Below are 27711 nucleotides of genomic sequence, written 5' to 3'. Positions count from 1 at the left end.
GTTTGTTGTCCCGTCATTGCATGTTACATGTAACATACCATACAACATATAGGAAGCCTGCTCATTCTTTTTCTTGCTTGAAGATAAATTTTTATCTTCTTCTTTAGATACAGAATTTAACCACTGAGAACACAGTGCTGCAGGGTTCGTTCTTGATGGAGTGAACCAAACCTGAAATAGAACTGAACTCTGTGAATGTGTCACTTTATCTATAATTTAGATTAAAGATTAATCTCCTTATGTTACGGTGATTTGGATTCATTTCTTTTTAGTAAGACGTCCCTGCTCACAGCCGTCTGGGGCTCAGTGCCAGCATGAATCCAGCCTCCTGAACCCACTGACCGCCAGCTCCTCTGGGCCTGTCCCTCCTGCTGCACCAACCAACCAACTACAAAATGGTGTGGAATAGTTCTTCATTTCATTTCTTCCTTTTTTAGATTTTAAAATTTTCCTCAAAATATAATATTTTGTTCAATTACATTCTTTCTTCCTCCTGTAGGTGCCAGAGACATCTCTGCCGGTCTGATGCCAGTGTCCGTCCCTTCCTCTTATGGTGGAGGTCCGGACTCCCCATTGCCTTTAGGTGCTCTGCCCAGCTACAGTGCTCCCTTTCAGGGCAGCAGGGCTCCTGTGGGCCCCTCTGGTCCTGGAGCAGTTGGCGGTACAGTGAATGTCCACCTGGTGCTGTCACCTGATGGAGGGGCACCATATGGTTCAAATCAAGGTTAATTAAACCAAGATTATTTCAGTTTGAATGTAACAGTGGTTTAATTTGATTAGTCTGAATTCATGGAATTGAAAACACAGAAAAGTTTTCTGTTTCTTTTGTTCCCAGGTCTGACAGATTCCATGCCCAGACCCAGCACTCTGGAGGACATAGCCCAATCCTTGGGTCTCTCTGTGGGGGACGCAGGCTCTCAGGGAACAGGGGCAGGTAGGAATAGTGGTCTTGTGGATCTGGGTGTCCCACTTTGATCAGCGTCAGTCTGTTGAGTGTTAAACACATATGCAAAACACAAGTGTTTTGCATTGATGTGATCTTGGAAGACTCAGTGGGTCTTTTACAAATTCTAACAACCTTTTGTGTGCTGGTGTGTGCGTGTGTGTGTGTAGGACCACTTGCTGATGTCAACTTGTGCAGTGATTCTCCCATCAATGGACTGACAGCTCTCAGCAATGGGACCATCCTGATATTTAAAGGTCAGTGTGAGTGTATGAGCTGTACCTACTACTGTTCCAGTTTATATTATTTTAGTTTTTAGCTTGTTGTTCTTTCAGTAAATTCTGTAGTTTGTTGTTGGAATACACACATATGTATATACACATATATCTATATTATTTATGATGTGTATATATTAATGTGGTGTGTGTGCGTGTGTGTACAAATGTTCCAGGTGAGCTGTTCTGGTCAGTAGACCCTGTCAGTCGCTTGGCAGATCAACCACAGAGCATCACAGACACTCTGGGTGTCCCCTCTCCCATTGATGCTGCCTTCACACGCTGGAACTGCCAGAGAAACATCTACATCATCAAGGTACAATTATCACTATAACCCATTAAATCTCCGGCTGCTGCTCATCTATGACCCACTGGGCTGCTGTGTATTCTGTTGTAGGCCAGTCTGCTGAATGTCTGAAGTGGAAGATGTGTGGTACCTCAACTACTGCTTTGACTTGGCCACGACTAACTAACAGAATCCTCAGCATTTGTGCTTGATATTTAATTTACGCTTTATGCTTAATTTAGGCTTATTAATGATTGATTAATGATTAGCTGACAAATTATGTGTTATGTGTTATGTGTTATGTTCTAGGTCTTAGCAATGTTGGTGAAACTATAATATAGTTTGCAAAAGTCGAGCATGTACATGTGGTTTGTAATGAAAAGTTTACAACTGTAAATGGTACCATCACTGCCATCAAGAGGTTTTCCTATGATTGAGTCTATAACAGTCATATTCATGCCTGTCAGACTGATATAATTAGTACTTACTAATACACTGGATAACACCGCTGTCCACCTGTTGATTTATATTGCACTGTGATTACTTGCACTAGTTTGTACATAACCATATCTGGTATCCCACTAACATAACTTAAACACTTAAACACACTGTCTCATTCATATTCATTTTACTTTATCTTATTTTATATTATATTATTGTATTCTATATTACTGCTCTATACTAATAACAAACTATAAACACAACAAAGACAAATCCCTGTTTTCTCACAATATGATAAGATGAATTCAGAGAGCATCTTCCATAACGGTGGAGCTCAGACTGCAGCGAGTAGTCTTCCTGTTTGTCCACAGCAGCCTGACAAAACAACTTGATATGAACCGGTGTCTCAGACCGTTTCAACGTCCTTTTGCTTACTAACAAAATGATCACAGTTCTTTACCTTCTCTTTAACTCTTCCCACCCTCCTCTCCTCCTCATCCACCCCTCCAGGGAGACCAGTACTGGAGACTGGATGGGAACATGGTTGTGGAGCCAGGCTTTCCCAAACCTCTGACCTCTGAATTCCCAGGTCTGACAGGAACCATCAGTGCTGCACTGGCAGCACCAGCCGCCAGGAACAGACCAGAGACTGTGTACTTCTTTAAGAACGGTGAGAAAGACAGACAGTCACAGGGACAGACAGACAGAGAAAGACAGGGTCTATATAACAAAAATGTACTTTTCATAGCTTCACCTTTCAGGGACTCACTGCCTCGCTGGGTGACACCTCAGCAGGCTCAGTGTGACTTACTGTAGCTCTCCTTGTCCACCATCTAGGAGACATCATGCAGAGGTTCACCTTCCCACCAAGCAGCACTCCATCATGCAGCACAGAGCCCGAGAGCTTCATGAAGAGACGCTTGACTCGCCAGGCTGGTTCGTAACCTCACTGACCAACTCAGCAGCTACTCATGTACCAATGCCTCTGAAAACAATAACTAAATTTTGGGGGAAGTACACAGAGGAACCAATCCAATGTGGTTTTTAAAAAAGCACTTTGAAGTGTTTTGAATTTTTTGAAACTTACTTATGATGCTGTCTTGTTTTGTTTTGTTTTTTTCTTTTAATTTTATTTTCAAAATTTATTTCTCACATCCTGAAGTTCCTCTAAGTGGGGAGATCAACATCAAAGTGTCTCTGAAGGGATTCCCCACCCCGGTCACCTCTGCTCTGTCCATGCCCGACCCCCAGAGGAGCGACAGAAACCACCTCTACGTCTTCTCTGGACGTAAGAACCTCCCAGAATACACTGTTTTCATTCTCATTAGGGCGTGATAGGATTTGAGGAACTCGTATACTCTGTCTTCTCTGCAGCTCTCTTCTTCAGGATCCAGATTGTAAGAGATTTGCCGGCACTGGCCAAACCTGACCCGTCCGCACCCCTCGCACCCCTGCCCTTCCTCAGCCCTACTGCTATGGCAACCAGCTCTGCCACCATGGCCCCCCAGAATGCTAACCCTACCTACCCAGCTAACTCCATCAGGGTTTGGCTGCGCTGCCCTTAGAGCCACCCTGAAGAGGAGGTAACAGCCCCTGTTCTGCTGTTTTCTGCTTCAGCACAACCTAAATTCTACTTAGTAAATATGTCTACTGAGTTAAAGGTAGAAATTTACTATTTTTTCTAACAAGTTTTTTTTAAATTCCCTTAAGTGTATTTTTTAACAAAATACCATCAAAAATTTCAACTGTCTCACTCTCCACCAGTCTACAACCCTTAAAACATCCAAGTGCTAAAGACACACACACACTGTTGAGCCAAAATACTATGACCACTCCCTCTTAATATGCTGTTGGCACTCAGACCAGACGAGGTCCTGTGGTATCAGGCACCAGGACGTCAGCAGCAGATCTTTTAACTCCTGTAAGTTGTGAGGCGGAGCCGCTGCAGACTTTGACATGCCCCATTAATGATAATGTAATGATTATTTGCTTAATCTGTGAGAGGTCACACTGTTTTGGCTCATCAGTTTAAGTGGTAACTTGAAATCTAAATGTATTTTAGCCAAAAATTTCCATCACAAATTCCCAGAGCCCAAGCGAGGATTTAAAAGCAGGAAATCCTGACATACAAGAAGCTGAAATCACAGCATGTGCTGTATCATGATCAATAACTTGTTCTGATATTACTATTCCCCATTATTCAACTTTATTATTAAAACAAATGTATTAACAGCACTGACAGAACAAATGAAGAAACTAACATTACAGAACCAGGGCTGCTCTCACGAAGACATGAGTTACACAAAAATTACAAAACAACAACTTAAAAACTCAGTGGACTTCACTAACAATCAGACCTTACACACCAGAGAAAGGATCGCACACATACAAAGCTGTCACATCTCTGTCGTACTTGTGTGATTATTGATTCTGATTGGACTGAAAATTCAACAAAAAAAAAAACCAATCTGGGAGTTGAGCGTCTTCACTTCCTCACTGGATGAAATGACTTAGGTGCTGCTGGTGACATCTTCATTAGGCGATGCCCCCTCTGCCCATGGACCCCCCTCTGCCTCCCCGAGAGAAAGTTCCTGACAACAGAAAAACCAAAGGAGAAGGAGAAGAGGAAGAGAAAGAAGAAAGCAGTTTATGATAAATTAATGTGCGGCTCATTTAATCCCACATCATCATTATTCATGATATTATTCCTATAATGTCTGTAATGCTGCTTTCTGCTTATCGCTCTTTAATAAACAACTTCATCATACTCTGAGAGTCTGGCGTCTATTCTCTGAGAGCACATATCAGTGATTATATAGCAGATGTTTAAAGGCAGCTCTGTGCTACATGATTGTTGCTGAGACACTGAGAGTCCAGTCCTCCAGGACTGTTTTCATTTGTTACCTCTGCGGCTGATTAACATCCTGGCCTCCCCCCTCCCTCCTCTGGCTCCTCGGCCTGACAGGGTGCTGATCAGAGGCTGGCTGTTCCCTGTGCGCCGCTGAGTAACGCTGCTGGTGTCTAAGAACAAAGCCAGAGATGAGATATGAGGCTGGACATCAAACTTTCAGTGAGGGGACACAAGCAGGACACACTGTGGATAAGAACACTGCAAAGGATTTTCTCTCACCATTCAAAAAAGTCTGAAAGAGCACTGAGGAATAAGGCCTGGTTTATGACTTAGCAAACTGAGCTGATTTAACTAACATTACAACGAACGTTGCCAGCTTGTTGCCATAGTTACTGCACTTCTTAATCACAAATGAAAAGGCTAAGTGGCTCTACTGCTAGAAAGTGCTCTGAAGTCTTTGATGGAATTTGTTGTCTCCTGCCCCTGACACCATCTAAAAGCCCTGCCGCTAAAAAAAAGACACGACATGGCAAAGATGCAAGAACTGAAGTTTCAAATCCAGATATCATGGAAAAAATCTAAGCAGTCATTTTGATTCAACTTTGTGAGAACATTTCCAAGAACACCCAAGACATTTCCAAGATCTGAGCAGATGTGCCAGATGTTCTCACCAAAGTCAATGAAAATGAAGGAAGAATCAAAATACTACACAAAGAAGTACAAATACCTGTCACTGTGCACAAGCCAGAAAAGACAGGTTGAGGTTCATAATGAAAATCAAGCTGCTTTTTTTAAATTTTTTATTTAAAGCCAGGAAACAGAGTAAAGTACCAGGGTCTTGGCTGGTAGATGGCAGTGATGCGTCATCACTCTGCTGTCCTGTTGGCTCCATGTCCGCCTGGCTCTCCAAAGAAGACTCAATACCAGGCCTGAAGAAATCACACACAAACATGATCAGATGAGGCTCCATCCTCAAAAAAAAAAACTTCTCTGACATTAAAACCAAAGCTTTAGTTTTAGTTTAGTTGTGAAAAACATTCTCTGCTGTCAGTCCCCACTGATTTACTCACCCTTCTCCTTCCTGCTCCACGAACACCTCGTCTCCATCGTCGGCTGCAGCAGCCATCCCGGTGGAGGCGGTTACCATAGGAACAGACTGGGAGGCCATGTTGTCACCGCTGTCTGAGGGCAGAGACTCGGTGAAGACCGTCACTGACAGAGACAGAGTCAGGGAAGATGATTTACAGCTAAAACTGATACTGATAAGACGTGTGATTATGTGAAGTGTGAGTGAGTGTGTGTCTTACCTGGTGCGGCCACTTGTAAAGGTGTGGTGGGGACACTCCGTCCTCCGCCGTCTTCATCGTGAGCAGCCAGGAATAGAGGAGACTCATACATCCCCAAACCTAGAGCACAGCAGCAGCAGTTTAACAGACAGGATCACATGTTCAAAAGTAAATTAGCTCATTAACTCAAAACTGCTGGAGATTAGATCCAGTGTTTCTGTGAGTGCGTGTGGTACCTCCTTGAGAGGCCAGCTGTCCCAGGTCAGAGTGAGAGGCTGATGTCTGAGGCAGCAGGTCTTCTGGAGGTCCAAACCTAAACCTGGTGGACAGACCTGCTACCTGAGGAGAACTGAAGAGATGAAAAACAGACATGGGAGGTGGACATGAGGACAGGATGAAGCACCCTCCCAGGATTAATCCCAGCACCCTTCACAGCTAAGTTTGTTCTGTTAAACCTGTTTTCATATGGGGCTACATAACATGCTTTCCCCTCCAGTTAGACTTAAAAAGATCTTGGGGATAGGGACTGGTTTCATTGGGATGTTACTGGTACTACTGATCTTATTCAAAAGAAATACATGTAAAAATGTAAAACTAAATCAGAACCTTTGGATTTCACTTTGCTCGTGTGTGTGTGTGTGTCTCTTACTGTATAGCCTCAGCGAAGCCATCAGTGCGGTGTGGGACCACCAAAGTGGGAGTACTGGGAACCATTCTGTCATCATCATCAAAGAAATGTTGCTGCAACATATAAACACAGTGACTCTTAGACGTTTATCTTGTAGGCTTAGTCTACACACCTGACCCTATTCAGACCAACAATGCAACACACACGTTACGATTTAACACCATAAAGCAAATGGGATCAGATTCCTGAACATGCTCATAATCTCTTACCGTACTTCCGATTCCAGGGGTTAGTTGAAGCCCACGTCCTACTGATGGTCTGCGCAGTTGAGACGACTGTCTCTGAATAATAAACATGCATCACCACTGTCAAATAGTCTACATCTTATTCAACAAACCATTTTCCAGCACATTTTCAAAGCAATGACTTCAACTAAAATCTTGCTGGTCTTTTCACTTAAATGTTATCCTATTCAAAGTCTCCAAAGCATAGTTTGTGTGTCTGTACTTGGTGATGGAGGGCACACAAACCTCTCTCACGTTTAAAATGTGTTCTCACTCTATCTGCTGCCATATTTTGTTGTTATTGACTTTCATGATTAGAGAGGTTGTGTTTGTCTGTGTTTTTTGTTCACTGAGATCAAGCTGTGTGTGTGTGTGTGTGTACCTGTGTGTGTGGGGGTCCCAGCTCTGGAGCTGGAGGTTGGATATAGAGCCTTGGTGGGAGGGAGTGTGTGGGCCTGCGGGGGTGGGGCAAGCGGGGTGTAAGGGAGGAGGAAGGGGAGTGTGTGGAGGAGGAGGCTGGGGGGAGGTGCACTGGGTCTCTGGTGGGGTCAGACTCGGATGTGGGACCGCTGCTGCCTTCACCTGGAAGCAAAGAGCGACTCACATGAGTTTATTTCAAAAAAAAAAAAGAGGAGCTATTAAATGAATCCACAAACTACGGGTGGTGCTCACTGCTGTGTGGAGGCTCAGACGAACGCTGGGAGTCCGAAGACGCTCCGCACACGTTCTCCTCAGCGTTGGTGGCTTCTGATGGATCCTCCTCCTCCTCCTCCTCTCCCTCACCTTCAGCCTCCCCGCTCCTGTCATTACTATCCTCTCCTCCCCTCATTCCGCTGTCACCGGCATCATCCTCATCTTCATCATCCTCCTCTTCCTCCTTATACTGAGGCAGAGACAGAAAGGCTTGATTATTTACCGCAGACAATGGATGGAAACTGAAAACATTTTGGGAAATTAAAAAAAAAAAAAAAAAAAAAAACAGAGCAGCACCTCCTCTGCCTCCTCCTCCTCCTCCTCCTCCTCCTCCTCCTCCTCCTCTCCGTCTTCATCCTCCCGCTTCTCCTCCCCCTCTTTGCTCTCCCGGCTCTCGCTGTCCGTGTCAATCACAATAACATCCCGGATCAAAGCAGAGCCCTGAGAGGACATCTGGTAAGAGGGGACAGACTGGGACACGCCTTCCTCCTCCATGTCCTCATCCTCTTCAGGTAAAACAGGGAAACCCTCCTCTGGAAGCTCCTATACCCCAAATACAAACCCATCATTCATTGAGTACTTTAAATCTCTGTAGCTAGGCTAAAAAAAAAATCATCATTACAGTGTCAAACTGTACGCTAAACAAAACTAAACAAAAACAAGTTTTTAACGTAGTTAAAACAGGAATGCCTGTCACACCTGACATTCATAAACAGTACGTTCCTCTTTGAACAGTGCTTTGGAAAATTAGCTATGAAATGACAGAGTTCATTTCTTGATCCTCGCCCATGTTGCTTTCATTAGTCGCTAACCTGACTGTCATCTGGTGAATCCTGCCGTTCCCCCTCGTCCCTCAGCTCTCCTTCTATCTCCTCATCACCTTCCATCTGCAACACAGCAGGTTACACAGCTGTGAGTAAACAGGTTATAATCAATTCAATAAATGAACAAAAAAACAGCGACAAGTGCCAAAAAACAAACAGAAGTTAACGGAAAAACAAACAAAACTAACTAAGGCAAACAAACAAAAAGGGTTAGATGGGGAGCGTCCATGAACTGTCATCTTCAGGTCTCCACAGATGTTCTCAAGTCTGGGATTTGGCTGGGCCACTCAAGGACAGCCAGAGACTTGTCCTGGAGCAGCACTGTGAGAGCACTGGGTTTGTGTTTACCTGCAGAGCTATGGTTGGTTTTAGCCGTAGTTTTTTGGTGCTCGGTGGTGTGTGGGAACTCTCGGGTCTGTTCTCTTCTTCCTCCTCCTCTTCCTCATCCTCTCTGCCTCGCTTTGAACCTGCTTTGGTCACACAACACACACAAACACAAAGGATAATACCATTGTATTGGTCAACACAGTTTTAACTGACATCCAGTCAGGCAGATATAACAGTGGGGACGGCACTGGTGGGTTCAGGACACGGTCCCTCTCACCTGTGCCAATCAGGGTGGAGGACGTGGATGGTCGCTCTGCCTCCGTAATGGACCCTGCCTCCTGATTGGCTGCCTGTTGCTGGGTGGGCTGGACAAAAGCTGTTGCCTGTGTGCTGGTTGGCTGAGTTATGGAGGTGGGTGCGCTCACCAGACTGGAGCTGGTAGAGTGTACAGAGGCTCCTGCACTCATTAGCACTACAGAGAGAAAATGTATATTATACTCTATCACATCATGTGACTTAACCATCAGCTAAACTACTATCTAACCAGAACCAGTATATCTACCTTCTTTAAAAATAACCTACTACCATGTTATACTCTCTTTGTAAGTCTTGCTCACCCTCTTGGCTGTCAGTCTGTGTGGTTGGCATGACAGTGGCAGTAGGTGTTGGGATGGGGACAGTTGCTGGGGTAACCATAGGCCGGATGCTGGCACGGGGTGTGGCCTTGCTACCAGGAGAGGGACTTGGCTTGCTGCTAGGAGACTGAGTACTTGGGGTGGGGCGGATGTTAGCAGTAGGAGGCTCAGACAGGCTGGAGCTGATGGAGAAACAGTGAACTTATTATTATTATTATTCAAAATATGAGAAGTTCCATGCAACGTGTCCATGAAGAAGCCTATTTACAATCATTCCCAACAGTTTCTGGTGTTTGTGCATGTGTGAGTATGTCTCCATTAGTTACCTTCCCCTGTCCTGGGCTGGACTCTTCAAAGATATCTGCCTCTGGTCTGCAGATCTGGGCTGATCAACCACCTAAGCACAGATACGAGTTTGTTTTATACACAAAATCAGATGAGAACATTTAAGGAATAAAGTTTATAATATTTCACCAAAAAATATATAGTCGTGATGTATTCAGAAAAAAAGTCAGAACATTTCAAGTCTCCATATTTTAAGAAAAAATGTCATAATGTTTTGATAAGTAATTTGTAATATTTCGAGAGGAAAGGTGTAATATTTTGAGGGGAAAAAAGCTGCAATATTTTTGATTCTATCATATGTGAATGTCCTCACAGTCCATACTGTGTGTCCCTCCTCACATGGCTCTTCCACAGACGTGTAAAATTGGTCGTTCAGGGGTCTGTCTCTCTCCGGTTATTGACTCATACGTCACATAAGTGGTCTCATTTTCATTTCAGCATCCTAACATCTCTGAGATTGTTCTTTTTTCCTAACAGTGGTCCTAATACTTCCTGGTATAATTCAAATATTCATTACACATTCTACTTACAGATAAGGTAAAAGAGAAAGCTGAATTAAAAAAAAAAACATTTGGTCTATTTTGGTGAGGAAGATAATGATCAGTGGCTTCAAAGTGTGGCCCTTCATGTCTGTCATGTCCACAACCAGCACGATGCACGCACCTTAGATCCAGTCTGGTCCTGTGGCTCCTCTCTGGGGTCAGAGTGTGTCTGCGTCTCTCTCAGTTCTCTCAGCTCTCTGTCCAGGCGAAGAAGTCGACCTTCATACTGAGACTTGAGGGCGTTCATTCTCACCTCCAGTTCCTCCTTACTCTGTTTCAGCTCTGTTATCTCCTCATTGAGCTGCTCTTTGGCATCTACAGGTCACAAATACAAATTACTCTTCATGTAACAGAGTAGTTTCTTTGTTTTACATGTACTTTACCAGTATGTCTTCCATTCAGTGGGTGTGTAAGTGTGTGTGAGTGCAGGTGAAACTGACTGTTAAGTTGGTTGATTTTGGTCTTAGCTCCCAGGATGGCCTTCTTAGTCTTTTCCTCTTTGTCACTCATCTGTTGTTTCAGCTGCTCCTCTCTGCTCTTGCTCTCAAACAGCTGTAAGAAAACAATACAGAACTGTAACTGCTGCTACTGAAGTGCAGAATGACATCATGAGGCCCTGGACTGCAACAAATACTCTATAGGTCAATTATTTTTTAATTTATTCAATGTATTTATTGATTTGTCCTCAGCAGAGCATGAGCACCACCCATGAGCATGAGCGCCACCTTGGTTCACATAAACTGGATTTCAGCAAAAACTCAACATGTCCAGTTTCCAGGGTGTTTTCTACCACACTCCATGTTTTACAGTGTGTGCCCCAAGGCTCAATACTAGGAACATTTACTTTTAAATTTGGTGTCTGTAGTGTTGTAGCAGTGTTTTACAACTGGTGCTTTCTTGAAAAAGAGATTTTAATCCTTCATTTCATGGCTAAGAAAAAAAACTCCTTGTTTTTAGTTATAGTTCATTTAATTTTACAAGACCACCTTAAATTAATCTGATCTTAAAATGCAAAATATTTTGTTTCTATTTTAAGATTTAGTTCATGTTAGTGGGTGAGCATGTGCATGCTTGTGTGTTTCTTTCACTTGGTGTGGGTAAAATGCAGAGAATAACTAATCCTGCAGTTTGAGGGATCAGTAAAGTTAAAACAGTTACATTAAAAATGATTTAGACAAAGCAGAACTGTTTAACTTACCTCTTGTCTGACTTTAGCCAGCTCCTCTTGCAGCGCCTGGTTACCGTCACTAGCAGTGTTAGCATCATTGGCCTGGATAGACTGGGAACTAGCCTGGTTTGCTTCAGTTAGCTGCTCCTGCAGACGCTTGATGTCTGCGTCACGCTCACCAACCGTCTGACAGAGAGGAACAATTAGGTAGGGCAGACACGTTGTGTGAGAGCATGTGAATAGTAATGTTAAACTCTTACTTAGCTTAACTTGTAGCAAAGATCTATACACTATGTTACTACCTATGCTACCCATGTACTTCATACAGAAAGACGCTAATGCCAAAGCACTGATTCATCAGTGCTATTTCTACATAAAAACAAATACTGGATAAAGCATTTCCAAACCTTCTGCAGGTTGTCCAGCTGGCCTTGGAGCTCAGTCACCTGTTCAGATGTAAGCACAGATATACAGACACTGTTAGCTACGGAGGGAAGCCACGGTTTTCTCTATGAGGTTACATTTTAACGACTAAAAAAAAGCAACATCAAAGTTAAGAAACATCTTTAGGTGTAATTTATTCAGAGTTTAACACCTGCTTCATCAGGTCTGTGTGGGTGTGGTTTGATCAGAGTTAGCTGACATTAATCAATCAAACAACCCACAGACTGTCAGCTGATTCTGATTGAAACATTGTTAACTTTGAAAGAAATCATAATGTTCATGTAGGACCTCATCACAGAAAACGAATGAAATCCATTTTCAGGGCTACTGAAGAGAAAGAACTGTCCTCACCTTTGTCTCTGCTTGGCTCAGAGCTGTCTTGAGATTGGTGACTTCCTGGTTGTGGCTGTGTTGGCTGGTTTGGTGGGTCTGCTGTAGCTCTTTCTGATTGGTGAGGTTCTGCTGGAGGGCTTCTTTCGCCTGCTGCAGCTCTCTCTGGATCTGCTGAATCTGGTTCTGACGAGCCTGAGCTTGAGCCTGAGCCGACTTTAACTGGTTTTGTACCTGTAATTTAGAAAAGCAGTTCGGCTGGTTATTATGGGTCTGTTGTTTCTGGAGTTTTAGGGACATTTATGTCAATGTGGATCAACATGAAAACCAAGTAAAATGTCTAATATGACTCAGCAGAATGGTGGTGTGTCTACTTCTAAAAGATGTGTTCACAAAATGACTCGTTCCTGACAGGGCTGCTTACCTGCTGGCTGTGGGTCTTGGCTTGTTGCAGCTCTTTCTGACTCTGGGTCAGCTGGTTCTGATTCTGCTGCAGTTGAGCCTGGGTCTGAGTCAACTGGGACTGGACCTATAAAAGCCAGGAGGTGACAAAAGATCCAGTGATTCCAGCCTTTCTAATGTAAGTAAGTGGTTCTACATGGAGAGCCACCGAAATGTACCATGTGTTGTGTGTGAGCAGACTCTGTTTCTACACTGGTGTCATTAACTACTCAACTTCTTTAAAGCCCACAGAAAATACTGCCCTGATGTACAACTAACATATACTCAGACAACATAATCAAAAGTAGACTTAACCATATCAAAGATAAGCTTGAATGTGTTATAGTACCTGTGTCAGTTGGTTCTGGTTCTGTGTCAGCTGGTTTTGGGCCTCCTGGAACTTTTCCTTGGTCTTCTGGGCTTCCTTTTGGGCCTCGTCCAGCTCTTGTTGGGCCTTCTGGGTCTGAAGAAACAAAGTGCTTTATGGACACTTTCTCACGGTCTGGTTTAAACTTTAAAGGACCAGAGCTGTGTATGCAACTGACTAACCCTACAAAACACTGAGCTGTGTCTTCTTATATATCGCTCTATATTTTGGTTTTGATTATCTAACATAATTTTATGATGGTTAGATAAGAGCACATCACCTACTGCACCTTTAGACAGTGCAACACTAGCTATTGTGTAAGTTTATGTCAATCCAGACCAGTTGGGTCTATTGAAATCTTACAAATCCTAAAAACTACAATTTTATGTGATATATTTTAAAAAAAAAAAGAATCAAGAAATAAATCAGTTATTTTTGGTTTATGCTGTTTATTTCTTATATATAAACATGTTGTTCTACGTAAACATCAAGGACAGATAGTTATTAGTTGTTGTAATTAGTATAACAGTAGTTTATTAAAAAAATCACTGTGTGTCCATCATTCTGTGTCGGGTCAATAAAGGTCAAAAGCATCTTTCTGCTCACCTGTTCCTGTTTTTTCTGCACCTCCTCCTTCAGTGTTTTCAGCTCCTCTCGGGCCTTGTTGAGCTCCTCCTGGGCTTTAGTCAGCTCTTGCTGCACCTCCTGGCTCGGAGCTGCCTCGCTTCCTGCCTTAGCTGCTGTTTCCCCAACCAGCTGGAACACACAGACGTACACATACACATACACACAAAGATGAACTATTTCAGTTTCCGTACTCCATCCATACTGATCTGGTTCTCCACTGCAGCCTTAACCCAAACCACAGTCCCACCTTGTCGTGCTGGGCTTTGAGCTCCTCATACTGGGTCTTGTAGCGTCGTCCGATCTTCTTGACCTGGGTGATGGTCTTGTTCTTCTCCAGAATGTCGTTCTTTCTTGTTTCCACGTCTTTCTTCAGCGAGTCTCTCTCTGATGTCAGTTGGGCCACAGAGTCTCGGAGGGCTTGCAGCTGAGACTGAGCCGAGTTACTGCTGGCACTGGATCTGATCCAACAGTAATATTCTCAGTTAGGTAACATTTTAAGATGCATTTGCAAAGGCTTCACATGCCCCCACATAGTCTCAGTTTCCCACAATCCTCCACTTATTAACATTATCATGCGGGATACTTAGCAGGTTTTTATTGTGAACTTATTTTGTGTTTTGGTCTGGTCTGACTGAGACACTTCTCATTTTAAAGTTTTGTTGTAACTTTTTTCTCTTTCTCTGCTAACATGCTGGATACATCCACAACACTGGCATCTAAGTGTTTGGAGCAGTAATCACAACCCATAATCCTTTGTGGATTCACCTCACCTGCCTCTGTCCCTCACACACACCCTTGTTTTCACTATTCTGTTTTACCATATTATATCCTATTCATGGGGACCTGTCACTGAAGAAATGTATTCCCTGTCCTGTTAACCTAACTTTAACCGTCAGCAGTAATGGCTGTATGGTTGATGCCTTTAGTGAAAATAAGGCCCTGTCATATTTTGATGAAACATTTTTCAAGGTTGTTGTTCTTACTGTGACATTATCCTCTGCCGACTAAGTTCTCAAATCTCTAAATCTGGTTCTAATCTAATTATAAGTAACAGTTAAACACACTATAATTTTACAAGATTTTAATTTATTTTGGTGGATTATAATATGGTATTTATGAGACTCATTTGCAGAGACTGATTTGAACACCCTTATTGCTTCAATCTGCCACTGAGCATACAAGCGGCTGGAAGATGTGCTGAAGAAACAGGATGTCAGTGGGTACTTCAATATTTTGGCAGTCTTTGTGGTTATCTTTAGGTTAGATCTAAGCTGATGGTGTGTGTGTATTTGTGTGTGTGTTGTCTCAGTGGGTGTTTCACCTGGCCAGTTCGGTCTTCAGCTTGGCTGTCTCTTCAGCTAGCTGTGTGATGCGTCTCTGCTGAGCTTCTCTCTCAGTGGTCAGCTTCTGTCTCTCCTCCACGTCGCTATCTTTCTGTTGGTTCGCCAGTTGCTGCAGAGGGACACACAGTCAAGATTAAGTGAAATTAACACAATAAAACATGAAATATGGAAAACATGAAATATAACACTAGGTCAGATTAAATAATAATGCACTAAAAAAAGGATAAGGTAACCCATAGTAGGAATGAGGGGCTGCGCACTCTTGTCTTCCTACTGTCCATGTTCCTAAATACTGTGAACTTACCTGTGCTTTGGCCTTCCAGCGTTTCAGGTCATCTTCCAGAATCCTCTTATCAGCCTGCAGGGAGCCATTTCTCTCGGACAGCTGAGATAAAGAGTGATGCAGTGGGCTGATGTCTGACTGGAGCTTGGTCACCTGACGGACAGAAATGAGACTCTATGAGCGATAACACCTGTCAGAAATGTGGGGGGGGGGGGGGGGGGGGGGTTCACAGCTAACAGAGAAAGGGAGACACGAGACAAATCATGACACACAACACTTGGACCGTACTTTAGCCTGAGCTTGCTGCAGCTCCTGCTCCAGTTTATCTCTGTCCATTTTCAGCATCCTGTTGGTTTCTTGGAGAGTACTGATACTGTCCATCTTCTTCAGCTGTTCTCCCTGCTGGGCCAGAGTCTTTGCTGTAGCCTGAAAGACAGAAGGACAGTAAACACACACAATAATTACAGTCAACAGTATACTGTTCTTGCCATTGTTCCATTATTTTAAAATCAAGTTGACATTATTATATTGTGCATATTGTAGTCTGCTGCCTTGCTCAAAGCAATTTCCTTCTTCACAGCTTGAAACAGGAACAGATTCTCGATGCTCCCAGAGCAAAACTCAATGTAAAATATGTAGGGAATAACTAGAATCCATATCTAACGGCCATCAAAAAGCTGTAAAATGCACAACTTTCATGAAGCTCAACAAAATCCAGGTATAAGAGGTGTTCATCTCCAGTCATACATCCCCCCATCCTTTCACTTCCTACCTGCATTTTCTCCCTCTCAGCGTTCAGAGCTTCCTGTAGCTGCTTTATTTCTCTGTCTTGGTGCTCCCCCCGCTGTTTGTAGCGAAGAGCTTCTCCCTCAGACACCTCACATCGAGCCATGGCGATCTGCTTCTCCTGCCGCACAAACCTACACCACAAGCACAGATTCTTAATTCAATCCCACTGACTTCACACTGAGACATTAAGTTGATGAATGGAAGCTGTGAGGATCCCTCCAGAGAATAAGGCTTTATTTGTTAACAGTCTCATGCCCTTCTCACAGCCACCCCTTGTGTTGCAGTATTACCTCAGTATTTCTAGTATCTGTTCAGTGGTCTTCCCTTCTTCACTGAATGACAAGTCAAGCTGCTGCTGCTGCTGCTGTTGCTGCTGACGGCTCCTGGTGGCCATTTCATCCATCTGTTGGTGCAACAGCACATTCTGCTTCTCCAGCTCCTCGCAGCGATGAGTCTGATTAGACAGGTCCTCCTGAGGGAGAGTTAAAGTAAAGACTGTAATGTTACACATTCTTTTAATCGAAGTTAGTTTATAAATTCATTTAACTCACTTGAAAAAACTTTAATCAAATAACTTGCAGAACTAGAAAAAAAAACTTTGAAATCTCTGATTCCATTTTCTGGAGGTGGCTGATAAACACTTATACAAAGTTGTGTGAAAGGACTCAGGAATGTCTAGTTTCTACCATCTTTCTCTCTCTGCTCTCTTGGGATAGTCGTCCTACCTTCAGCTGTCTCTCCACTGTGTTCAAGGCTGCAGTTTTCTCCTGCAGGAGGACAGAGGTCTTGTTCAGCTGCTCCTCTAACTCCCTCCTCTGTGTGGCTTCCTGTTGGATTTTCTTCTTGAGCTCCTGCAGAGCCTCCACATCAGCAGCATGAAGCATTAGCTCCCGCTCATACTTAGCCTGCGCCTCTCCAGCAAGCTTAGTCTGACAGAAGGGCAGAGAGGGACGATTGTGACAGAATGAACTACAATGGTACAATGTCCTTAATGTAGGTGAAAAACTGAAATCAAAATGCATATCTTATAATGGGGATATAAACCAGCATAACATTATGTGTAGTGTGTGCAGTAATGAACCTGCAGCAGGCTGTCCTGCACGGCCTTCTGCTCCTGTGTAAGAGAAGCAGCTGCTCTCTCCAGCGCCTCCTGCTGCTCGGTCCGACTGACCTTCAGACTGCGCTGCAGCTCACACACCTGGACAAGACAGCAGAGAAAAAAACACCTGAAGCTCCACACTGTACAGACTGAAAGGTCATGCCGAGGGAACAGAAATGCATGACATATCAGACATAACATGTCAGAAAACAGTGGAAAATGCCCAAAACAAATGAGTAAGTTCTGGTTTCACTTCAGCTCTATATGATCGCCTTTTAAGTTGACATGTCAAACTTGTCAGCAAAGTTTTGCTTATTTACACATTAGCATTAGCACTGTATGTTAGTCCAGTAGTACTCCCCTTTAGTTCTGGTTACATCAGACTCTGTAGCAGCTAAATGCTCCACTACGTTCACCAGCTTAAGCTGCAGCCGGACAAACAAGAGCAGATGTGATATTTCCAGAAGGTCGCTGTAATCAGTTATTTAACACAATATTTTGAAGTCCAGAGGAATTTTTATAAGAGAATGTGACAACATGAAATGCACACCACAGCCACAAAGATTCATTTGTACATCTGTGTGTAAACAGGCTCACTTGTTTCTCCACCGCATCCACAGCCTTCCTCCTCTCTTCTTGCTCCTGCTGCTTCATCTTCTCCACCTCTACAATCCTCTTCTCCAGCTGCTTCTGCACCTCCTCCGACTCCTTCAGTCGGAGCTCAAGGGGGGAGCGCGACTAAAGAGGTGAGGAAAGTCAGTTTACACAGGTTGAAATTTGGAAGAAATAAACAAAGAAAAATTTAAAACCCTTTCCAGAACTAAAAAATTCAAGCGCTGAGCAATATGCATATTGCAGATGTATATTAGTGGCAAAGAGAACAGAAGATGGAAGAGAAGAAGATGGTATGTTGTTTATGTATAAACAGAATCAGGGAGTTATACCTCCTTCTCTTTCTTCAGACTGTCCTCCAGAGTCAGTACCACAGCTCTGTACTGCTCTACAGTAGCATTCGCATTCTTCAGCTGCTCTGCTAGCTCACTGTTCTGTTCCTCAGCTGTATGCAGGAGACCTTTCACCTCTGCAAGCTCCTGCTCGGACGGGCTGGACTGCTGGCTGGCTGCTGGCCCCTGAGTGCGCACTACGGGTACACAGAGACAAAACACTCACAGTCACAGTGGCCTTATTAATGAACACGTTTTAAAGCTTGTCCTTCACACACAGAAATGATCTTTGTGAAGGAGCCTTGTTTACCTCTCAGAGGTGCTCTGAGGCCTGGTGTGGCTCTGGTAGCTGGGGTGGTGGTGTTGCTGGAGCTGGAAACAGCCTCAGAGGATGAAGCAGAAGCCAGCTGGGTTTTCAGCGTAGCCACCTGCTGTTCAGAGCTACGCAGCAACTCCCTGGTCTTCTGCTGCAAGATGTTCTGAGTCTCCAGCTGCTTCTTCGCTTCTAACAGCTGAGCCTGCAGAGGAGGTCGGAGGGGACAGAGGGGTCAGGGGTGTGACACGACAGACTGCATTTGCAGATGCAGCGTCCAAATACTTAGCATTAATGTATATGCTCTACATACGTCCATTGTGCGTCCGAGGGCATGTCTCTGTGCTACTTCTTGGTCCAGCCTGGTCTTCATAGAAGCCAGTTCTGCCTCCAGATGTTCTATCTTGTTGTTCAGCCGCTGGCGGGTATCTGTCTCTGTCCGCTCCATAGTCAACTGGACAAACATGGCAGAGAAGGCAAAATGAGAGGAAATGAATTAAAGGCTCAGTAATGAACTGAACTGAGCTACTGTCTGAGCTGAATCACTGTGGATTCAATAACATGACGTAGAAAATCCATGACACCTATGGACTGTGGTGAGTCTGTCGTACCTGTATAGTCTTGAGGTTGGTGAGAAGCAGGTTCTGGTTACGCTGCTCAGCCAGGATGGCTTCCTTCTCTCGAGTCAGTCGACTCTCTGCTTGTCTTAACATGTCTCTCTCTTTGGTCAAGTTCTCTACGCGCACCTACAAACACAGAGGGGGAAATAAAAAATAATTTGGTGATAACGAGTAAAAGGACAGAAAGAAGGCAAGGTGGAATCTGGCAGAAATATCTCATAGTGAAAATGCAACAGGTGATTTTACATCTCCTGAAAGCTGTACAGAGTTCCTCACCTCTTCCAGGGCCAGTTTTTCGTTAGCCTGTCGCAGGTCCTGGCTCATCGTGTGGATGATGTGCTCATGTCGTGGGGCCATTGCAGCCATTTTTTGGTTCCTGTCCTGAAGGGCAGAGATCTCCCTGCGGTAGGCTGATACAGTCTCCTGGAGTATCTCATACCTGGCATACACAAACACACACAAAACAAAAAGAGGACAACCCTCTCTCACACAAAGCTAAGGCCTTTTATGGAGTCAGAAAAAAAGGAACCAAGTCCAACACAACCAAACTAATGAGGATCTGTCACAGTACCACGCTGTTATTTAAGCATACCTCTTGTTGCTGAACTCCAGCTGAGAAGTCAGCTTGGCGTGGCTGGAGTTGAGCTCTGTGAGCTGTCTCTGCAGCCTGTCGTTGGTTTCATTCAACATCCTGTCATTCTCTGCTTTCTCCTTTTTGTACAGACTGAAGGCATCGCTGATCTGGAAAGCCACAGGCAAACATTCCATCAGAACGGCTGCTGAATTTGCATTTGTCAACCAAAGACGAAGAGAAATGCAGCTTGAAGTGTGTGTGTGTGTGTGTGTGTGTGTGTGTGTGTGTGTGTGTGTGTTTGAATGTACCTGTTTTAAAGCAGCTTTAGCCTGAGCAGTCTGTGCTGACTCGGCAGCAGCGGCTCTCTGTGGAGTGGAGCGAGTGCCTGGGGCCGAAGGACGAACCTGTGCAGTGTGGGATGAAGAATCTGGACCTGCAGACACACAGGAAAACTTCCCCTTTACATTCGGTAAAGACCTTCACACCGACTGTTCACCAAAGTTTACCCGAAAGGTGTGTGTCGGTGTGTGTTGGTGTTTTTATGTCACCTTGAGGAGGCAGGCTGAAGCCGGTGCTGTGTGTCAACAGGGCCTTGTACATGTCTCTCTGTCTGGCGTTGGAGTCAGCCAGCTGTTTCAGCTGGTTCCTCTGCTCTCTCAGCTGCTCCACCTCCTTCTGAAGTTTATCCACACTGGCCTCCAGCTCTGATACACTGAAGGGAACCACAGAGACAGAGAGAACGTTTCAATTATATTTTCATACAGCTTCGCCGCTCATCAGTGCTCTGCTTCACCGCAGCAGGAACACGAGAACATATACAGTGGCATCAGGAAATATTCAGACCCCTTCACATTTTGCACACTTCACAGTGTTGTAGATTTAGTTGAAAATGAATAAAACTGCCATTTTCATCCATCAATCTACACTTAATAACCCAAAATGATGAAGTGAAAACATGTTTATATATAACAATATGCAATATAACAGCACTTCTTACCGTACTGATGTTACATGGGTCTGCTCTCTGTCCTTCTCCTGCTCCAGCTCCCTCAGTCTTCCCAGCAGGCTTTGGTTCTGCCGTTGTAACTCCTCCACACTGCGGAAAGACAACTGGCGCGAGCTGACGACCTCAGAGGTGCTGGAAATGTTGGCGGAGCTGTCGTCTTCCTTGGTCACCTGATTACCTCTGGCTTCCTCCAGCTCCACCAGAAGAGCACACACCTGGTCCAGGGACGAATGAATGAATGAATGAAAGCATTTGGACCAATTGGCGGTGGTCCTCTCTTATTCTGTTTTTTTTTTTTTATCATCGTTAGCTGAATAGAATATTTTAAACCCCTTGTGCACATGATGGTTAACTCTCTGATCGGATAAAGTGGATTCATCACACCAATGAATTCCATCAGAACAGACCTATCAGCTGTATTTGCTGCTGCTGTATGTTCTGGTGTGTACCTGCGCAGATGTGTCCTCTAGCTGTCTCTCCGCCCTCACTTTGTCTCTCTCCAGGGCTTCACAGCGCTGCTTGGCCTCATCTTTCTCTTTCTGCAAACTGTAGATCTCCTAAAACGTAGAAGCGTTACAGAGCAGAATATGTTGTTCACCACAATCAAAAAGTGAATCCGTGTTACAAAAATGTATATAACTGGTTTGAGGACACAGACCGTTCGAGCCTGTTCCAGCTTGTTGCACAGCGAGGCCATGGATCTCTGCATGCTCTCATACTCCTCTCTCTGACGCTTCAGGACAGGAGCTTTGGACTCGACTTCCTGGACGATCTCATCCAGCACCCTGCTCACTCTCCTGGTCTCCTGTTTCTCAAGCTGAAGCTGTGTCTGACACTCTGCATACGCATTATACAGCTAAACACAAAGAGGGAGGACGAGGTGTTAAAACTTTGTTACTACAAAATCTTTCATCATAAAAAGGGTTGCAGAAAAACATATCTGATCATACAATCCAGTCCTGTATTGGTTATATCCATGTTCACTAGCTTGCTCTATCCTGTTTCACGCCCCAAACAACTATTTGATAAGTTAAGGGCTCTCAATTTCCTTCTTAAGTGTGATTTTCACCTACCAAAGCTACCTTTATTACTTTTTGCTAAACTGCACTTTGTAATTACATTAAACAAAAAGTCCTTATTTACTGTAACAGAGTTATTGGATTCAAAGGGTTTGTTTTTACCCTATAATGATTTTTTATGAACATTTGGGTAAGTGTTTCATGCTAATGTTATAAAACAGTCTGTAGAGCCATCCCTCTCACTCTTTTACATTTAATACAGAAGATCTGATTTTGGGAGACTGAGGTTTGAAGACAAAAATGGCAGCTTGCGGCTGCATTAATACTGTGATACTGATATCCACCATATCACTGGTGTGATACGTCTAAGTGCACTCACATCAAAGAACTTCATGCCAGGCTTTACAATCGCAGCAATGGCAGCTGCTGATGGACACATGTAGTCCAACTGCTCCTCAGTCAGAGAGGGCTCACCTGGAGCACAACACACACATGTAAATAAAAGAGGTAGGGGTGTGTGCAAACATACTCATCTACACACTTAACCACAACAAAAAACACAATACATACAAGTGAAGATGTAAGTCAGAATGATCTGCATTTATATATAAATGTATCTTAAATATGGACAGATGTTAATTGAATTTACAATTGTTTACAACTTACTTTAACTACCAACACACAAATCATCATCTTGTTATTGAATGTATCATTCAAAGATTCAGCGTAGGTTGAAAAAGTACGTGTACTCATCAGCTAATGATGCCAACAAAAGCTAGGTGGAGTCAGCTGAAGGTTTAAATGAATCATTGGGGCGGAGCACTGTGAATGTTTAATGGTGTTCAATAAAGACTTGAAACATCATAACTGTTTGTGTTTTATTAACTTCAACACATTGTGTGTGTCTGTACTTGTGACTTCGATCCCGTAGAATTTTATGACCAATTAATGAAGAAAACCGGGGAACTCCAAAGGGTTCACATTCACTTTTCTGCCACTGTATAACACGTGCAGCTGTGTGTATATGTGTATGTGTGTGTGTGTGCGCAGCTCTTACAGCAGTGTTTGCCTGCTGCCTTCGTTGTAGCGTTTTCCAGCTCTTTCTCCATTTTCTTGACCTTCTCTCTAAGCTCTGCCTCGAGCCGTATCTTGACTTCTTCTCCCTCAGAAACCTTCTTCTCAAGAGCTTTATTGGCTGCAAAGACAACGACATCAGTCACACAGGTTGTTATTGATACGCTGTGGATGGAAACCTATACTTCACACACAAAGACAGGGCCATGGTCTGAGGGGCATTTTACACCTACGAGTGCACATATTTAGTATGTGAGGAAAACAAGAAGCGGGAGTCGTACCTTCCCCGGTTTCCTTGACCAGTTTACTGAGTTCTTCCACCGCTCTGGACAGCTCTTGGTTCTTGGTCTCCATGTCTGTTGCTGCCTCCTACAGAGAGAACCAAAGACATCACATACTGACAACATGCATGGAATAACATACAATACAGTGTACAGATACTGCCTCATACTAAAACGTCCTTTTTTTTTTTTTTTTTAAATTTTAGAGAACTCATTTATTCCTTGTGTCTTGCAGTGACTCCCACCTTGTAGAGTGAAGACAACTTGACATGAGCGTTGAGTTCATTGCGGTATTTCTCCTCCATGGCACTCCGCTCATCTTTAGCCTGGAGAGAAACATGTAAACCATGACACACGTATAGAATATATACGCATCTTTTCAGGAAACACGGCCTGACAGGCAACATTTTATCCATGTTTTATCTATTGCCAATAAACATTGTCTTCCTGTACATATAAGGTTATACAAGGTATGCTATTCTTTGATCAACTGAAAAAGTGACCAAACTGTAAGCAAAAGGTTCAAACTAAATTTATGTGCCATCTGTTTAAGCACTAGCTCAGAATCTCTGAGGCTTGGAGAAAGGTTTTTCCAGAGTCTGTGACTACATGTTAAACCAGTCACCAGTCCCCTGATAATGCCTAAATCCTGTTTGATAAATCTAAATTATAACTAGTCCATCCATGAAATTCTTGGCTAAGGAAAACACAGTCACATTTACCTGTTTCAGTTGGTTGTTAAGGTCTTCAGCTCGTTTACTCTGGCTTTCACTGGTTTCCTTCACAGAAGTGAGCTGACTTTCCAGTCTGGCCACCTGTTGAAGAGAAAAAGGATTAAAAAAAGACATCAGCACTGTGGATGGGATGTACCACAACATCAGCTTCAAAGTCTGATTAACTTGTATCCCACAGATGAAAATCTAGTGATGGCGTTGCAGAGAAGCAATTCACAGAAAGGTGTTTATCTGATGTAGCAATCATCATGAATCAAGCTGAATCAATATGAAACGATTGTGGAGTTTGAGAAGCGAAATGGAGTCGAACTGGAAGCATACGTTCTGGAGCCTCTTTATGTTATATTGCTCCATTATTAATCCATTTCCCTTATTTTAAAATTCCATCAGGTCTATTGAGCTGCATGCTGAGATTACAGGTGGAAAGCAGCAGCCTGTGGTATGCAGCCCAGTGGGATCAGAGACCAAAGCCCACACTTAAACCCCATAGATCACCTGCACCTGCAAAGCACAGATGTTGCCAGGTGGTAGCTGTGGTGGCAACTGCTTAGCCAATAGGGATACCACTGGTGTATTTGTATATTTATATATTACTCAGTCTGCTCACTTCATGCATTTTTCCTGTGTGTGTGTGTGTGTGTTGTTTGTGTGTTACCTGCTCCTTGCTCTCTTTCACACTACCCTGCAGCTCTAGTATCTCTTTGCCCTTGTCTCTGTTAGTGTTCAGCAGTTCTTCAGTTTTGGTCTTCAGTTCTGTAGTAAGCCACTCGATCTTCTTCTCAAGTAACTCCTTCTCCTGCTCCATACGCTTCTCCCGGTGCTACACAACACAATGCCGATTAAAATTATTATTTCACAAATCAAGTGTTTTTTTTTTTTTTGGTGGTCACTGGGAAACCTGCAGCTTAAGGCAATCCCATGTGAACTGTAACACTGAACTGTCACAGCTTCCATGAAGTGTGGTGTGTACCTGTACAGAGGCTGCAGATGACTGTATGTCATCCAGTTTTAACTGGAGATCCACTTTGACTTTGTTCGTCTCTGACAGCTTCTCGTTTAGACGGTTCACGTCCTCTGCAAACAAAAAATGAAAAACAGTAGTAGTTAGCACAAAAACCAAGATGCCTAAAGAGAAAAATACAATGAAGATGTTCATGGAAACAGAACACAAAGATTTAACATACAATATTTCCTGATTTGTGACTCTTACCAGTAAGGTTCTCCACCTCCTGCGTTCTCTTCTCCAGCAGCCTCGCCAGCTCTCTCTTCTCTGCCTCAATCTCATACTTGGCCTTTGTTTGCTGCAGCCACACACACACATATACAGTGGACTCAAAAAGTATTCAGACCCCTTCGCTTCTTGCACACATTATTGTGTTGAACATTTAATTCTATATATTTTTGCCCATCAGTCTATACTCACTAAGCTTTAATGACAAAGTGAAAACAAGTTTCACAAAGTTCTGAGAATTCATTAAAAACATGAAAATGAAATTTCTAATTGGACATACCTTGATTATTGTCAAAATAAAACAACAGTAATATCAAGCTATTCAGAGCACATATCATTCAATATGTGTCTGATATGGTACAACTTCATTTGCAGAGCTGCTGTCATCAAATCTCCAACATCAAAGAAAACACTGCCGTACACTAAACCTGTAATTCAGGCACTGCCCCACAGTGCCATCATGAGGAAATTTCAGTGTTACCCCCATAAATTGGATCCAGCATCCCATTAATAAAAAAAAAACAATTACTCAGATTACTCAGACTGTAGAAAATTCACGATGGTCTTAATTTTGGCACTCTCCATACAGCATGTCCTACAATTCAGAGCTCAAGAGCAACTGACAAGCGATTTAGTAAAAGAAACAAATGAATGAATAATATGACCTCTGCTCTCCACTTCTTCTCTAAACAGACAAAAATGACATGTGATTACAGCATCATATGCCTCTAATATCATTTAATGACTCAACTTCAAACGCAATCTGACAAATAATTTTGGCCAAAATTTAGTGCACTTTACTCTATTTCTACTCATTTCACAATTTAATACAAAAAAAATACCCCTGTAATTAAACTTAATTAAGTCTGTAATCAAACTTCTTCTAAGAAAAACAATAGTTATTTTAAAAACTATAAAAGGGACTGCAGACGGATTATTCCAAAAGCAACATCACAACCCAAACAATAACAGAACACAATTAATGCTTCATCCTCATGAGGTGTATGGGTATGTTTACCTGTTGTGGTGTTTTATTTTCAAAGGTCTCTCCTTCTATTCCTTTGAGAGTATTCAGCTCTTCATCTATGCAGGAGAGAAGCATGGAGACACTCACACAGAGCACAGACTGATGCTGAGAAAAAAACACTGCGCTGCCCAGGTTTGTTAAACTTCATGGTTAGAAATTAAATGTGCTTTACGTTAACATTACTCTCCCTGTACTGTGTGATAACAGCTGAATGTCCCATCACATTGGATTTGAAACTAACTGACAAAGAAATGAGATTGACACTCAGCTTTCAAAAAGGATGTGTGTGAAAACTCACTGAGTTTTTTATTTTCCTCCCTCAGGGCCTGCAAGTCTTTGGTGGCAGACAGGATCTGTTCCTGACTCTCCACCAGTCGCTTCTCAATGTCAAAGTACTGCTGCTCTGTAGGGGAAGAGTGCATTCAGCAGGAAAACATGAGAACACAGGACAGAAATGTGGCTTTACACTATTTTAATTACCGTCTAATCAAAAACCACCCAGAAGCAGAAACACACACACTTTAATTGAATATATGTCACAAATAATATTTAATACGTATTCAGATCTGATACAGAGGTAGCTACAGGTTTTGACTGAACATTAATGACCATTATCACGCCCCTTTCTTCCTCTCAACCAACAAAAGCTGGCAATTCACAATGGAAACGTGGCGTAGTTTATAATATTGAATGGCTTAAACCAAAACTTAATTTCTTTAACACAGAACTGTGAACTCATTGAGCTGAGAAAAAGTCATGCCACACTTCGCTTGTATCTGTGTAACACTTTGTTGGTTTCTAGCATGTTTATATAAACACACCTCATAACAAGACTGTTTACGAGTATTTTGGCTAGTCAACATTAATTCAACACACCACACAGTAATTGCTTTAAAAAATGATTTTTAGGAACTATTGGTATAACTCTCTTCCGCCAAAGTTAGCCCAACGTTAACGTGACATCACTGCTAACGCTAACGGACCATTGTAAGCAACGATACGACACTGATATGTATACATATTTTTATAGGCTAATTTACTAAAACATAACTTTATTATAGGCTGAGTGTTATATTATTCAGTCATAGTTTACAGTTCGTTGCTTTTGCTAATCAGCAAACTAATTTCGACTTCAGTAGCTACCCACCACTGTCTGCTTTGAACCGCTCGTGCTGCGTCCTGAGCGCCTCGTTAGCATTCTGCAGCTCCGTTACAAACTTCTCCAGCTTATTCTGGGCGCCTTTCGGAAGTTTGTTCAGCTCCGTCCGCTCCAAAACCTGCAGCAGAACGGCCGCCATCTCCGCCTATCCCCTCCGGAAAATTACAGTGAATGGACACCAATCTCTGGTAAAATACTGTGCTACTGTATCTCGTCCACGGACCCGTTCTTCTTCTTTGTGTTCATTGGCAGATGGCAAACCGGCTTAAAGGTCTATACCGCCACCTGCTGTGTCGGACTGTGTATAATCACATGTCAAACCACTGTCAACCACATAGACAAGAAAAAAGTAGTAACATATCAACCTGTAGCTAGAATTACGTAAGTTTGAGTACCGCTGAACTCACAATTGCTAATTAATATGGAATGTCAGACTGCTTTTAGGATTTTACGTGCTTTTACATTTTATCTTGGCCAT

The 27711-nt window shown here is 43.1% G+C and overlaps 1 protein-coding gene across 3 annotated transcripts; it reads right to left on the bottom strand.

Moving 5' to 3' along the window:
* Nucleotides 1-4134: 4134 nt before the first annotated feature.
* LOC121193197 (nucleoprotein TPR-like) lies at nucleotides 4135-27454 on the bottom strand. 3 transcript variants are annotated; one of them, XM_041055395.1, is made up of 55 exons: nucleotides 27222-27454; nucleotides 26373-26477; nucleotides 26066-26130; nucleotides 25027-25117; nucleotides 24787-24890; nucleotides 24472-24636; nucleotides 23805-23897; nucleotides 23328-23408; nucleotides 23083-23170; nucleotides 22785-22922; nucleotides 22107-22201; nucleotides 21367-21564; nucleotides 21158-21265; nucleotides 20700-20923; nucleotides 20251-20414; nucleotides 20011-20135; nucleotides 19721-19869; nucleotides 19405-19567; nucleotides 19120-19254; nucleotides 18822-18962; nucleotides 18506-18713; nucleotides 18196-18392; nucleotides 17849-17989; nucleotides 17234-17350; nucleotides 16878-17081; nucleotides 16443-16624; nucleotides 16136-16283; nucleotides 15652-15789; nucleotides 15385-15516; nucleotides 15059-15189; nucleotides 13985-14195; nucleotides 13717-13866; nucleotides 13093-13206; nucleotides 12727-12831; nucleotides 12324-12536; nucleotides 11936-11974; nucleotides 11559-11714; nucleotides 10801-10912; nucleotides 10482-10675; nucleotides 9800-9870; nucleotides 9456-9655; nucleotides 9116-9310; nucleotides 8860-8981; nucleotides 8500-8574; nucleotides 7985-8230; nucleotides 7667-7877; nucleotides 7377-7576; nucleotides 6980-7051; nucleotides 6732-6823; nucleotides 6319-6431; nucleotides 6104-6202; nucleotides 5867-6008; nucleotides 5628-5725; nucleotides 4850-4966; nucleotides 4135-4536 (listed from the first exon to the last, which is right to left on the bottom strand). In XM_041055395.1, exons 1-55 carry the CDS (start codon nucleotides 27370-27372, stop codon nucleotides 4481-4483), a joined length of 7584 nt encoding a protein of 2527 aa, XP_040911329.1. In that variant the 5' UTR covers nucleotides 27373-27454; the 3' UTR covers nucleotides 4135-4480. The 3 variants fall into 3 exon arrangements, 2 of the variants coding, with proteins under 2 accessions (XP_040911329.1, XP_040911330.1); XM_041055396.1 differs by having other exon boundaries at nucleotides 8860-8978; XR_005895262.1 differs by lacking the exons at nucleotides 4135-4536; nucleotides 4850-4966; nucleotides 5628-5725; ... (1 more) ...; nucleotides 6104-6202; nucleotides 6319-6431 and adding an exon at nucleotides 6444-6565 and having other exon boundaries at nucleotides 6665-6823.
* Nucleotides 27455-27711: the final 257 nt, after the last annotated feature.

The sequence above is a fragment of the Toxotes jaculatrix genome, chromosome 14 (genome assembly GCF_017976425.1).
Source record: "Toxotes jaculatrix isolate fToxJac2 chromosome 14, fToxJac2.pri, whole genome shotgun sequence".
Lineage (NCBI taxonomy): Eukaryota > Metazoa > Chordata > Actinopteri > Toxotidae > Toxotes > Toxotes jaculatrix.
Note: the sequence above shows the minus strand (reverse complement) of the source record. Positions and strands in the feature narration are given on the sequence as shown.